Raw genomic sequence first — 12,610 nt, 5'->3', positions numbered from 1 at the left:
AAAAGTACCTGGTCTTTCATTCTTGCTTTTCTTGGCAATGTAACTGTATTTAACTCTGAATCTGCTGGAATGCTTCTTAGTTCATGCTCTACTCTACAGATATTTTCATTTAGTGCTGCTTCTACTTTTCCAGTGGATGGTGCTGGGGAAGAACATGCTGAATCAGCAGGTTGAGGAGATATGCTTTCTCTTCTGTTAGTCCTGTCATTGTCATCATCATCATCATCACTGGACAAAATTACTATAAAGAAAATGTTAAATACTTCAGGTATTTCATTTCTGTCAGTTAAATATGTAAATATATTATACCAAAGCAGGAAATATACCAAATTTGCTTTGGATCTCTTCCAGAACTGAGATTAATAAAAATCCATTCTATCTGATGAAAAGTTAAATTTGGAGACAATTAAAAATGAAAAAAAGCATAAGAACTAGCTTTTTTTAAATAGAATATACAAATATGAAATTATTCTGTAGTCCATTACCATCACCCACACAGGAAATATACACAAGTTATAGCAAAATTTAAATGTTTATCATAGATCTATTTCAGGGTTCTAGAAAGTCTCAAGAATGAAGATAATCTGCATTGTAAATAGCATGCATTGTAAATGTGTGTGAAACTCCATGTGACCAAATAATTTTATTTCACATAGGAAATCACTAAAATCATAATTGGTCCTTGGGAGAATGTGGACCAGTGTTCATTGCTCAGTAAATTCTGTGGAGTAAGGGAATATGGGCATGAAAAAATATTATGAAGGGAATTTGCTCTTAGACCTTCTGCTCATTACTGGTCTTATCAAACCCATCTTTATATCATAATTCCCCAGAGCCACCCACAATGCACTTGAGTCAAACCCTAACTCCTTACTATGGTTTATAAATGTACATAATCTGGCCACTGCCTACTTCAACTTTCTTATACTACTCTATTATCCCCTCTTTCTGCTCTAGGCACACCATCCATTTATATTCTGTTCCTCAAACTCCACAGCTTGTTTTTGTCTGGATTGCAATTCCCCTAACACTTTGCATTTCTGTCATCAAATATTAGCTTTTTGATTGATTACCCAATCTAAAGTAAGCACACAGGTACTTGGCATATTCATAACAACTGTGATATAAATTTTCTGTTGTTTTTTGTTGTAGATGTTTACTTGCTCTCTCCTCACTACATAAAAACTATGAGAGAGCAGGATCATTGCCTTGTTCACTGCTATATTCTGAGTCTAAAACTGCCTGGTGAAGAAAAAGAATTCAAAAATCATGTGTTGAAGAACGCATAAACTTGTAGAAGCAATTTTTTTTTAGAATCCCATACGTAAATGTTTAGTTAATATTTTTTGAGTAATACACATGCCCCAGAGAGGCATAATCCCAGCATCACTCCACTTGTCTTTTTTATTTTGCTGTCTAGTCTCAGGAGCAAATGCTTAACTGGATCTTTTTGGAACCATTTCATTAACAAAAAACCTAACAAGCCAGATTAGCAGGTCTAAGCAGATTTATACATATTTGAAAGTTAGGGTTTTTTAATTTACTATTTACCTCAGTTTCTCTTCTCTGTGAAATTAGGGTCTAAAATGGTACCTATTTCAAAGAACTGTCACAAGAACAAACGATTTAATATATAAAAGGTTTAGCACAGTGCCTGACATATATAAACTTTAAAAAAAAGTTCATGAACTACATAATTTATTTACAAAAAACCATATAGAAACATATATATTAAAGAGGAAGCATACTGTTCCATTGATAATTTTATGATGCTTCAGGGACATTAAAACCTCTCTATCTACTATATAAAAAATTCATTTAAAAGCCCCAATCCTGCAACAGATAGAATCATACTACGTGGCTCTTGTTTTATTAACTTAAAATAAATGAGGGTTGTGCTCAATGACACCGTAATTGCAAAGCAAGTGGGAAGTGTGCAAAGACACCATACACTTAAAAATCTTGTTCTCATAGCTAATTTCATTCTGTATATTCTACGTGATATATAAGATTCTGCATCAGGGTCTATGATGGACGAATTGTGTCCCCTCAAAATACATATGTTAAAGCTCTAAACCCCTGTGACTATTTTTGGAGATACAACCGGTAAGAAGGTTAAATGAGGTTAATAAAGGTTAAATGAGGTCATAAAAGTGAGGCCTTAATCTAATAGGACTGGTGTCCTCATAAGAAGAGGAAATGCAGAGGTTTCTCTATGCAAGCATAGAAGAAAGGCTGTGTAAGGACACACTGAGGAGGTGGCTGTCTACAAAGTGATGGCACTTTGATCTTGGACTCCCAGTCTCCAGAACTGTGAGAAAACAAATTTCTGTTGTTTAAGCTACTCAGTCTATGGTATTCTGTTACGGAAAACCAAACACACTAATACAGGATCTTTGTACTTATATTCCATCTTGTTCCTATAGATATCAGCACATCCTTCTCTTTACTTCATTCTGGGCTCTCTTCAACAGTTACTTTATCAAAGGTGCCTATTCTACCACCTATCTAAAATAGCACCCTTCCTCATCTTGACACCTAACAATTAGCACACTCTATTCCTTGGACCGTCCTTCACTTTTCTACACAGAATTTATCACCACTACTTGAGACACTGTACATTTTATTTACTATTTGACCACCCAGGACATAATAAAAGTTTCATGATAATAAACTACTTTAATAGGAATACAAATTTAAGAATGATTAAGTATATAAGGAAAACAGACTTTAGAACCAGAAAAACCTGTTTTATGAAAATCTAAACTCAAACAGTCCCTAAGTATACAATATTGAGAAGTTAAGCTCCTTAAGCCTAGGTTGCCTCATTTATAAAATGGGATGTATTCATGTCTACCTCACATGCAAAGCAAGGCACATAAGCATTCAATAAATGATATTTTTTATTACTAATAAAAAAGATTCTTAAAACCTATTTTTCCACGTATTTTAACGGGAAATACTTAGTCTTCATTTTTTTTTTTTTTTCCTTTTTTGAGCAGGGGAGTGAATGAAATTTATGCTTTATGGTTTTAATTCATGGTTGATATGGTCCTAAGTCAAGCTCTGAATATTAAACCACTTAAGGCACCTCAAAACCACATAAATTTATTTTCTTTTTAACTTACCACCTTAGCCTTATTAACTTCTAGTTCTCTCATCCTAGAAATCTCCTCAGGATGGTAAGTTTCCTATATAACATTTGGCTCAGTAATAGTACCCAATAACTACCTAGTGAGAGTTTTCTTCATATCTAACCATTAAAATGTAAAAACCTCACCATTAGGAAAGATTCAAATGACATTAACAATATTTAATATTGTACTGGTATAACACTAAAATGTATCATAAAATACTCATCAAATACCAACACCATCATAATATAACAGAATGTTGGTTAGACACTCATCATACAGTAATCATTTTTTTAACTGAGTTCTTTTAAGATTTATTTATTTATTTGAGAGAGAGAGAGAGAGAGAGCATGAGCAGAAGGGCAGAGGGAGAGGGAGAGAGCATCTCAAGCAGACTCTGAGCTGAGCGCAGAGCCTGATGTGGGGCTCAAGCTCATGACCCTGAGATCATAAACTGAGTTGAAACCAAGACTTGTAAGCTTGATCAACTAAGCCACCCAGACACCCCTGAGTTCTTTTTGAAAAATAAGCTAATGTACTGGTATGAGCTAAGGTTTTTACATTGACTCAAATTAAAATAGAACTTGACATATTTCCCAGGTTAAAAAAATTTTTTTAAATTTTATCCCCTTTTATTTACCAGTTTTTAAAGTAATGATTTGGAACCTAAGCAACCTCCAAAGGTAATCAATGGAGAGCTTTTCTTCTTTTGGGGGGATATCATTATGAGCTAATTAATTTTAATATATTTGACATATTTCAATAAATAGTTATACGTTTTGTGGCCCAACCAGTCCCATTAATGGTCAGTAGGAGCCCTTTCTTTTTTAGCTCCTGTGTCCTTTTGACATGTCCATAGCCGTTTTTGACTGCTTCCATGCTTCCTGACATGAGTAGATGATCTAGATCTATTAAATATACTCCTGCTCTGGACTTGGAGTCAGCCATTTCTCTGAGAAGTTCTAGTTATTTTTACTGAGAAATGGTATTCAAAAAACACAAATATGGGAACTAGGATTGTTCACTTCTATTTAAGAGAATATATATAATAATCTCACACTATTATGTCCAATTCAAGCTTAAAATTATGGGATTTTTATTTCTCTGATTTTACTTTTGAACTCCCTTTCACTAACAATGAAAATCCTGGTTTCTGGAAACACTATAATTGCTTATTGCTTTATCAATATATGTGTTTAAAAATAACAATACCAATATTATTAATAACAATATTACTAAGTACACTTAGGATTTCTTTGCAATTCTATTTAACCTTAAAATATATCACATTAGGAATGTATAGCCACAATATTAGTTTAATTTAAATTCACTTGAAAGAATTCTCCTGTGTGTTCAAGCCACCGACTAGATACATAAATAGGTTCATTAGTTTCATCTTGGTTTTGGTTTTTTTTTAAACTTCCAATTTAATTTTGTTTTATAATCATGTAAAACATTTACATGGTTCCAAAGTCAAATCTACAAAAAAAGAGTTTGTTTGGAAATATCTAACATCTATCCCTAATTCCTACATTGTTTCCTCCCTTCTAACCAACTACTTTTTAAAATTAGTTTTTGGTATATCTTTCCATTTAAAAAAATCCCTATATTCATTCTCCTGCCCTTCACAAATAAAGGGCAGCACATATTCACCCTGATCTGTACCTTGCTTTATTCATGTTATTAAAGATCTTAGAAATCATTCTACAGAATATTGAGATCTTTCTCTCCTTTTGCAGCTATGTGTACTATAGTTTATTCAACTACTTCCTGATTGTTTCCAGTCTTTGGCTATTTATTACAAACAGGACTGCATTTCATATACACATATATATGCACCTATGTCTAAAGGTAGGAAAAAGATTTAGGGGAAGAGTAAAAGTGGCAAGGGAACTAATTTTCACTGAGTCCTTTCTGTGTATCAAATACTTTATTTACTGGGCTTTGCTAGGCAGGTTAAATGTTATTTTATTTACTTCCTCAAAAACACTGTCAGGCAGAAAATAATCCATTTACAAATCAGAGAGATTAAATTAACTGAGCCAAAGCTAGAAAGTTGGGCATTAACTGGCATTTGACCTATGACTAGGGCCACGGTCTGTGCTTTTCTTTTTTTAACTATTTAAGATGGACAGGATGAGAAGAAAGTCAGTTATTTTCCAACTACATGGACAGTTTTAATCATCTACCCAAAAAACATGTTACATAACTGACACAAGAGATACCTATTAAAACTACACTTCTCAAATATGCTCATGTTCACATTAAAAATATATGTAAAAAATATTGGATTGATATAAGTAATACTAAAGGGAGTAAAATACTTACTTGGATCATTTAGGTCTGACAGGCTTGTTTTCCTTTCTTTCAGGTTTGTGATTTTGGCTATTTTTGCCCTAGGTAAAATGACTTTCCCATTAGTCTGTAAATAATTCTGTCTACTATCATCACAATTCACAATAATATCAACTGGAATCTTTCCCACACTGTTGCCATAAAACTTCTTGGATGGTAATGCTGTGTTTTGTGCCTTCTGTCCTCCAGAATTCTGATGAATTGATGTTCTTAATAATGGTCCAGTAGATTCACTCAAAGTTATAGCTTGTCTGCAATTTCTTTGCAAATCCTTAGGAAAAAGAATACCACAACTTTGGCATTTGGTCTGATTTTCCTTTTCTTTTCCACATTTTGGACAATATCCACACTGTTTAGAAACCTTAAGTTCCAAAAGAATAAAAAAAAAAAAAAAAAAAGACTTTGGCATTTTATTTCAACATCATGGAATAAAAAGTAAGATCTCAAAATTAAGTCTCTTACTCCCCATCATCATCACCAAGGCTACCACAAAATGCTAAATACTAAATACATCATGTTACTTGGGATTTAGCATCAGGATGCTGGAAGGAATTTTTGGACCCATCTAGTCCATGTATACTACTAAATGGCTACATAAAGATTTTCTATGGCATACAGAGCATAAATAATCTTAATGGAATAAATATCTAAATCTTCAATTTCCACATATCATTCCAAAACCTGACTTGATTATGCCTCTGATGGAAAATTATCTCCTGCCAGAACTGTTCTCATAGTCAAAAAAAGCACTCAACTTCCATTTGAAATATTACAACGGTATACTACCCTGGAGTATAAAAACCATGAAACCAAACAAAAGGATAATTTTAAATGTTGGAAAAAATAATCAATTCTAATTATTGGTTAACAAAAACTTTTACAAGACAACTGATTTCTAAGACTGCTTCAAAAATATTTTAAGGAAGGCCTAATCTAGATTACAATTGTGAGATTATTAAAAATATTTTTGGTGGGGGATTAACATAAGAATAAAAAAAAGGAAAAAAAACCTATAGAAATAAAAACTGATAAGATAAAAAAATATTTTTGGTGGTAGAACTTCCTTTGATTTGGGACATATAATTTAAGAGTTCAAGGATTGTTTTCATACTCATACACTTATTTATGTGAAAAAGGTTCTTTAGCACATATGACTATAAGAAGGAAAAACATGAAGAGATGCTGAATCCTATCTCAATATGCAACATAATATTTATTCATGGACACAGGAATTGAGGAAAACAATCAATGTCTCTAATTAAGACACACATTTCCAATAACTTTACTTTTTATGTCAAATAATTACTTATCAAACTATAACATAGTTTTAATCAAAAGTCTACCAATAAAAACCAAAATAACTCAATCAAAAAGAAATTTTTTTAAACACTTTGAGCCCTATATCATAAGAAATAAGTGGATAAATACTTCTGGCAGTGAGATTTTAGAGATAGTAATTATTAAGTGCTATAGTATTTGGATGCTACCAGATCCATATATGAAGAAAATGAATTAACCACTCTATTTTAAAATGTTATTCCTTTTACTGTGTCAACTATAACATCCTATGTAACCATTTAAACTTGAAACAAAAAATGTTGAATGTCAACTTAAAAATACGTAAGAGAATACATAGTTGTTTAAAAAAGTCTTTTAGGTGACAGAAGTCATCAGCAGTTGTAGGAGGATTGACTTGTAAGTGGTAGTTATATATGATCACTTGTGTAAACATAAATTTCAAAATTCACTGAGCTAAATGCTTATGGTCTATACATTTCTTCTACTTAAATTTGTAACTCAAAAATACGTAGACAAAGTCTAAAGCCCACTGTTATAGTCTTATCTCCTTGTTTTAAAGATGGGAAAACTGACAAAAATTATCTACCTTGTCCTACATGACCCACAACAAGCCGTTCTATTATACTATGTTACCTATTCAAGAATCTACCCCAGATAACAACAAAGAATGAAACCAAGCTTCAACCAAGGCAAAGGTGAACTTAGGAGAACATCAGCTCACTATCTCAGCATAGGTAGATTAAAAAAACAAACAAAAAAAACATGTCTCTTTCTCTGTCAGTACATAGTTTTGTCTAAAATTCACTTATACTACTCGTGGAGTCTAGGTCTAAGGAATTTATTTTTCTCATAGCACTTTTGATAGGGCCCTGTGTATTTAGGATGCATAGTTAGCAGGTGAACTATGCAAACAACTGGTTAGACACAAATATGGGACAGATTATCTAACTGAAATTCTAGCCTATTGTCAATAAGGGAAAGAAATAATAGTATAGTTAAACCTTAAACAACACAGGTTTGAACTGCACAGTTCACTTACATGATGATTTTTTTCTTATAAATACAGTACAGTACTATAAATGTATTTTCTCTTCCTTATGATTTTCTTAACATGTTCTTTTCTCTAACTTACTTTATAGTAAGAATACAGTATATAATATAACATGCAAAATATGTGTTAATTGCCTGTGTTGTTGGTAAGGCTTCCAGTCAACACAGTAGATTATTAATAAAGTTTTGGGGGAGTTGAAAGTTATATGCAGATTTTCAACTGTTCAGGGGGTCAGTACTTCTAACTTCTGTGTTGTTGAAGGGTCAACTCTATATTTAAATGAAATAATGCAATTATTCACTATGAACTGCAAATGGTTGGCCAGGTACCAATGCACCTAAAAGGAAAACTCATAAAGAAGTAATCTCCATCTATATGCCATCCTGCAATAAAATACCTAATCGTCTAAGAAAAGCTAAACCCCACTATTTTCATAATGAAAATGATCAAGCTGGGTACTGACTGCCTCCAATTTTTCACTGTCTATAATAAAGATTAATAGGACATATTTCAATGAACAAAACCACATGAAAAGGTGATACTTCCACGTATTTCCTTTTATAAAATTGATATTAAACAGAAAAAGCACACACTGTTAAAATTTCTGATATTAAAATACAGAATGAAATATATTGTGAGCTATTATCATATGCCTTCCATCAGCTAAGAAACACATACCTTGGAACTATTTGCAACAATTAAAAACAAAATGCAGGTTAGCTGAACCGAATATAATATTAAATTTTTCCATGATAAAAACTAGAGATTCAGAATTTTATCAACCTAGGAATCTCAAAACTAGAATCTCAATACTGCTCAATTACTTTTAGTGAAGTGTGTCTAAAGTTGTATATTTCCATAACAATTTCATGTTAGATATAATTTCTTTTGGAAAACAAAGACTAATTAAAGTATCATTTCCCCCCTTTTGGTAGGTAAACTTTTACAAAACAAATCAAAATCACTAATACATACTATCTGCCAGGCTTTATACATAAATAATAACCAATTATACTTAATAAGAATGAGCCTCTCTCTCACAAGAACCACTGAGACATCATTTTTAGTAAATAGCCTTAAGATGTATAATCTCATTAAATATCAAAGACTGTGTTTCCTTATAAGCAGTATAGAGCGTAGCATTTCAGAGACTACATGTGGGGGAAAAAAACTCCACTAATCTTGTCTAAGAATTAAAAATTACACAGAGGATGGCTAGAATCTATTCTTTATTTTCACTAAGAACAGAATAATAACAACTGGCATGGAAGTGAAAAGTAAAAGAAAGATGTATTTTGGATGTTAAAAAAATTCTGATGTTTTCAGCTTGCTTGCCTAGGGAAGGATGGTGTGTCTTGGGGGAGCTTTTGTCTTTTCTCATTCTTCTTTACCTGAATCAAGCAGTGGGCAAGGTAGTGGGGAAATGCCAGTATGGCCTAAGCCAAGCTTAGGCTGGCATGCCAAGAAAATAATCAAATAAAAAGCAACTAAAGCCAATAAGTAAATACACTGGATATGATGGAAGTCAGGTTTCTCAGTCAGAGAAGGAAGTTACAAACATGCAAAGTGGGAAAGACTAAGATAAACACTGTGGCTTTAGACTAGAACTGGAATTATCAGTATGAATTCATGGATTTTATTTTATTATTTTTTGGGGGGCTTTTTTTTTTTTTTTTGCCTCAACTCAATCTCAAGGCAGCTCCAGATGAATTCATGGATTTTAACATGTACTAAATACTAACATATAGACACACATATATTTACTAGTTTTGTCCACCAAGAGGGTCTATAAACATGATACCAAGTAGCAACAAGCATAACTAATGCCAAAATATCTTTCCACCACTTATAGGAACAATGGCTCCTTGGAGAAATGAATGACTCTAGAGCTGAGAGAGAGAGATACAAAGAAGTCTAGACTATCTGGTTACATCAAAAATTAAGGGAAGTACTCAGAGAATGATGTGTATGTGTGAAAAACAAAGAGGAGCCAGCTTAAAGAACTTCCCAGGGACTAAGACTGGGACAATCTGAGCATCAAAATAATAACAGTGACAGAATATAACTTTTTTGAGTAAGAATCCATGTTGTGTCAACTATACTTCAATAATAAAAAAAAAGAATCTCTACATCTGTGCTGATATAAAGGAATACATAAGTAAATATAAGATAAGGAAACCCTCTACCTTATAGTAGCTTCTCCTTAATTCATGAGCTATTGTAAGGTACTCTACCTTAAAGTAAGTAGCCTATCTTACAGTAGCTCATCTTATTAATAAATAAGAAATACCTACTAATTAACTTTACAGTGGACAAATCTAGGAAAGTACATCTTAAGATAGAAGTTACAATGTGAAAATCAACATTGTATGCAATCTGATATGATGCAACGACAAGATTACAGAATCACTTCAGAAGATTCTTGAAAAATGCATAAATCATGAAGAAACATCATACTTTCCACAATATCAAGGTGATGAAAGACATGGAAAGACTAAGGAATTATTCCAGATTAAAGAAGAGTAAAGATCATAACAATTAAATATAACACAATCCTGAACTGGATCCTGTTCTGATAAAGGACATTACTTAGGTGAAATTTGAATGGAGTTGTGGATTACACAGTAATTTTGGATCCATGTTAATTTTTAAATTTTGACAGTTGCACTCTGGTTATGCAGGAAAATGTCTCCTCTCCACCCCCCTCCCCTGCCTTTTTTAAGGAAACATGCACTAAACTATTAAGTGATAAATGGGGATGTCTATTACTTCTACTCAAATGGTGCAGAAACACACACACTTACACACACACACATACACACACAGGGAAGTTGGAAGGAAGGCAGACGGAGGGAAAACAATATATCAAATGTGGAAAAATGGAGAATCTAATAGAAGGGTATACGGAAAATCTTTTTGTTATTTCTTCAACTTTTTGTAAACTAAATTATTTCAAAATATTTCTGGTTGAGAGCTATTATTTGGAGTATGTTGCAGGAAGGCACTGATCATACATGTTCTACATTTTGGATAGTGAAAAAATGACATAATGAAGGCAGAAAAGTTTGCTTAAATAACTTTTCTAGGTCTTTTCTAGTCCTGTAAGAAAAGATCACCTAGAATTTAGTAAGTACTAAAAATAATATTGATAAAAATACCAACTGATGAGCAACAGAGAATAATTTCTCCACCCACCTCTAAATCAGTTAAACATTTTTTTGAAGCAGGAGACAGAGGAGGCGGAGACTGATATGTGCTACTGTGACGTTTCTGTGGTACTTTCCTTTTAATTTCAGACTCCAGGTGTGATTCAGACTCTTCAGTTTTCTTCATTACGCGATCTAAAGGAAGGAGGAAAAAACCAAAAGTACTGAAATTAAATTTTATAAATTCCTCATGATCTTTGCTATAAACAACGCTAATTTATATTATCAAATTATTATGTTTTGGTTAAAATAAATTAATGTTTCACAACATATATAATAAAGAGTAGCCAAAACTTGGAAGCAGGTAAAGATGGCTGAGTAAGAGGATCCTGAATTCACTTCCTCCCTTGGGCACCAAGGCAACAACTACATACAGTACAACTCACTCCGAAAATGACTTGAAGATTACCAGAACAGATCTTCCACAGTTAAAAAAAATAAAGGAAAAGGCACATTGAAAAGGGTATGAGGGCCAGAGATGCAGTCGGGAACCAAATCCCCCGCTGACGACCCAAAAGTGGGAGGGATAACACAGGTGTGGAGGTCCTCACTGAGGAGTGAAGGGATCAAGTCAGGCACCCTGACTTTGGGAATCACACCACAAAGACAAGCCACCATAACACCTGGCTTTGAAAATCAGCAGAGATTAACTCCAAGAGCTTTGAAAATCAGTAGGCTTTAACTCTGGGAAAGCTGGAGGGCTATAAGACAAAGACTCTGCTCTTAAAGGGCCAGTGCATTATATCACTTAGCACTTTGAAAAGTACCTGGGTTACACATGAAAGAGATTCATTGACTAAGTTTAGGGCATGTGTGGAAGGGACAGGATATACAGGAGGTTTCTCCAAGAATGAAAATACTGGGAAGCACCATTTTTCTTGCCCTTCTTCAGCCTAGTTGACCAGACACTTGCAGGTGCCAGTTTTTGACACTATCTATCTACCTTATTCGCACTGCTTACCCCTCCCCAGTATTTGCCTGTGGACCCACGCCCACTCAAGCAGCCAAACCCCATGTGTGCCTCCAAAGCAACTCCCACAACATCACATCCAGTAAGCAACCCCTCAGGGACAGTGCCTCTCCTACAAGCATACTCACAGCAGCTGCAGCTGGACCACTCAGCCAGGTGTGCCAAGAGCTAACCCTACCATCAGCAAGGCCACCGCAGTCACAACCAGGCCTCTCAGCCAGCCCTGCTCACCAGTATACCCCAAAGAAGTCATAGCTTAATCACAACAGGAAAGTGTACACACAACCTACACAGGGGATACCCCTGGAGCACCTGCTTCTAGTGACTTGGGGTGAATGCACTACCTGGTCTCATAGGATGCCTTCTATATAAGACCACTGCTTTCAAGATCAGGAGAAGTCGCTGACCTACCTAATACATAGAAACAAACACAGAGTCAGAAAAATGAGGACATAGTGAGATAGGTTCCAAACAAAAGGAGTAAGACAAAACCTCAGAAAAAGAACTAAATGAAATGGAGATACACAAGTTACCCAATGAAGAATTCAAAGTAATGGTCATAAGGAGGCTCACCAGACATGAAAGAAGAGTAAAT

At 33.9% G+C, this 12,610-nt stretch overlaps 1 protein-coding gene across 8 annotated transcripts in view; it reads right to left on the bottom strand.

Annotated features, from left to right (window-relative positions):
- Positions 1-12,610, bottom strand: part of SENP6 (SUMO specific peptidase 6) — a 116,972-nt gene that overhangs the window by 40,669 nt on the left and 63,693 nt on the right. For 4 of the 8 annotated variants that reach the window (XM_034991337.1, XM_034991338.1, XM_034991339.1 and 1 more), the window contains 3 exons: positions 11,035-11,180; positions 5,463-5,850; positions 9-241 (listed from right to left, as the gene is read on the bottom strand). In XM_034991337.1, coding sequence (XP_034847228.1) covers positions 9-241; positions 5,463-5,850; positions 11,035-11,180 — 767 coding nt within the window. The remainder of the gene's footprint in view (positions 1-8; positions 242-5,462; positions 5,851-11,034; positions 11,181-12,610) is intronic. The other 4 variants (XM_034991340.1, XM_034991341.1, XM_034991343.1 and 1 more) reach the window with 2 other exon arrangements.

The sequence above is a fragment of the Mirounga leonina genome, unplaced genomic scaffold (genome assembly GCF_011800145.1).
Source record: "Mirounga leonina isolate KUSES-001 unplaced genomic scaffold, KU_Mleo_1.0 Mir_53, whole genome shotgun sequence".
In the NCBI taxonomy this organism is placed as follows: domain Eukaryota; kingdom Metazoa; phylum Chordata; class Mammalia; order Carnivora; family Phocidae; genus Mirounga; species Mirounga leonina.
Note: the sequence above shows the minus strand (reverse complement) of the source record. Positions and strands in the feature narration are given on the sequence as shown.